At 35.7% G+C, this 1736-nt stretch overlaps 1 protein-coding gene across 1 annotated transcript; it reads right to left on the bottom strand.

The window, feature by feature from the left end:
* Positions 1–357: 357 nt before the first annotated feature.
* On the bottom strand, positions 358–1200 carry LOC108088575. The gene has a single exon (XM_017186424.2). It carries the CDS (start codon positions 1155–1157, stop codon positions 843–845), a length of 315 nt encoding a protein of 104 aa, XP_017041913.1. The 5' UTR covers positions 1158–1200; the 3' UTR covers positions 358–842.
* Positions 1201–1736: the final 536 nt, after the last annotated feature.

Raw genomic sequence — 1736 nt, 5'->3', positions numbered from 1 at the left:
TATTATGCGGACCTATTTGATAATTAGTCAAAAGTTATATTTTAAGGGAGGGGTTGGGGGAGCGATTTACCCAAAAGTTGCACAAAGTTCCCGGAACAGCGAACGATTGCATCCATAAATATTCATGCTATCTGCTTGCCCTCATCAAAAAGTTGAGTATTCGCGGAAATGTGTACTTCCTTTTTTACCAAAAATTAATGTAGGAGATCTTTTTACTAAAATGATAGCAAAGTTAGTCTCTAGATTCAATACAACACTTCTGATGCCATTACTTACTATAATGATTATATTTTTAAAATTAATGATCTACCATAAGTAAAGTTATAATGCTATAAGTTATAATAAAAAGAATTTAAATATTTTTTTTTGTATTTATATTTTTATATTTTTTTATAAGATTTACACAACTCTATTTCTAAAGTTTTGGAATTTAAATTGACAACTTTATTTTTTGTGACACAGAAACGCAAAAAAAACAATTGTGTTTGTAAGCCTACAAACTTTGGATAATATTACCTACTTGTAAAGAATATTTTCGTTTTTATTTTAATAAATTAATTTCACTTGTTAATAAAGCCTTTTCAAAGTGTTTTATTTTTGATATTTAATATTTTTACCTTTCGTTTGGTAACTCTGTTGGATACTTAATAAGCACACATTAATGAACTCTCATTTGAATCGGTTAAATATATATTTGCACATTTTTGGAAAGCATTGAATGCATTTGCTTACACATGTCTGGCGTTAAAAAAAAAAAAGAATTGTTTCTCGGTTTAATACATTTTAAAACTGATGAAAAAAAAGATTGTTTTTTGTTTTACTGTCCTGCTGGTACTTTTGTTCTAGGAGAAGCACTGGCAGGTGTCCTTCTTGCACTGACCCACCCAGTGGCCTTGCCGCTTGCAGTAGCTGTGGCACTGTGGGTGGTGCGGGTGGTGCTTGGAGCGCTGGGCGCAGAGGGCGGGGTCCGTCTGGATGTGCCGCACCTTGATCGAAACGATTCGCACCGCCTTCTCGGAGGAGTTCTCATCGAAGTCGCTGACCAGGTCGTTGGCGTCATCGGCGGGGATATCCGGACCGACTGGGTTCGCTTGACCTCCATCCAGGATTAGGACGGTGGCCAGGATCAAAGTGAGGAGGAGAGCAGCCGGTTTCATTGCGCACTTCTTGCTGGTGAATAAACAACTGAGTGCGCACTTGCCAAGTCCGATTTTGATTCGAATTGAATTCCCCCCCAACGATATGGCGGCTTATCAGCTTTAATTCCGGACTTCAAGGGCAATTCCGCTCGGTTCTCGTTTATTCTAATCGCTGAAGCTGAAAATGAAGCTGAAACTGGAAACTGGAAACAAAATAAGGCGCCGTTGAACATTTGCGATTGCGCCGCAGTTTTTGGTTCGAGTTTCAGAATCAGAACCACTGATTTCACTGGTTACATATACTTTAACCCTAAGGTGCCCCATGAATACAATTAATTATTTAATTTGGAAAAAAGTTACTAAATAACTTATAGCTATCAAATAAAAAACTTATTAAGAAAAACTGAACGTTTACATACATTTTAACCTTGATATTAGAGTGTTAAGCCTACAAGTAAATACATTCAGAAATATATCGTATCGTACTTTTATTTACTTGTTAATGTATTTTACTGTTTAGCCATAAATATAATCAAAATTAAATATTTATACATTTTTAGGAGATTTTTGTAATAAACTTGTTTCACATGCGCTGCA

This window comes from Drosophila ficusphila, unplaced genomic scaffold (genome assembly GCF_018152265.1).
Source record: "Drosophila ficusphila isolate 14025-0441.05 unplaced genomic scaffold, ASM1815226v1 contig_198, whole genome shotgun sequence".
Classification (NCBI taxonomy): domain Eukaryota; kingdom Metazoa; phylum Arthropoda; class Insecta; order Diptera; family Drosophilidae; genus Drosophila; species Drosophila ficusphila.
The sequence above is the reverse complement of the archived record's forward strand: the minus strand, read 5'-3'. Positions and strand labels throughout refer to the sequence as shown.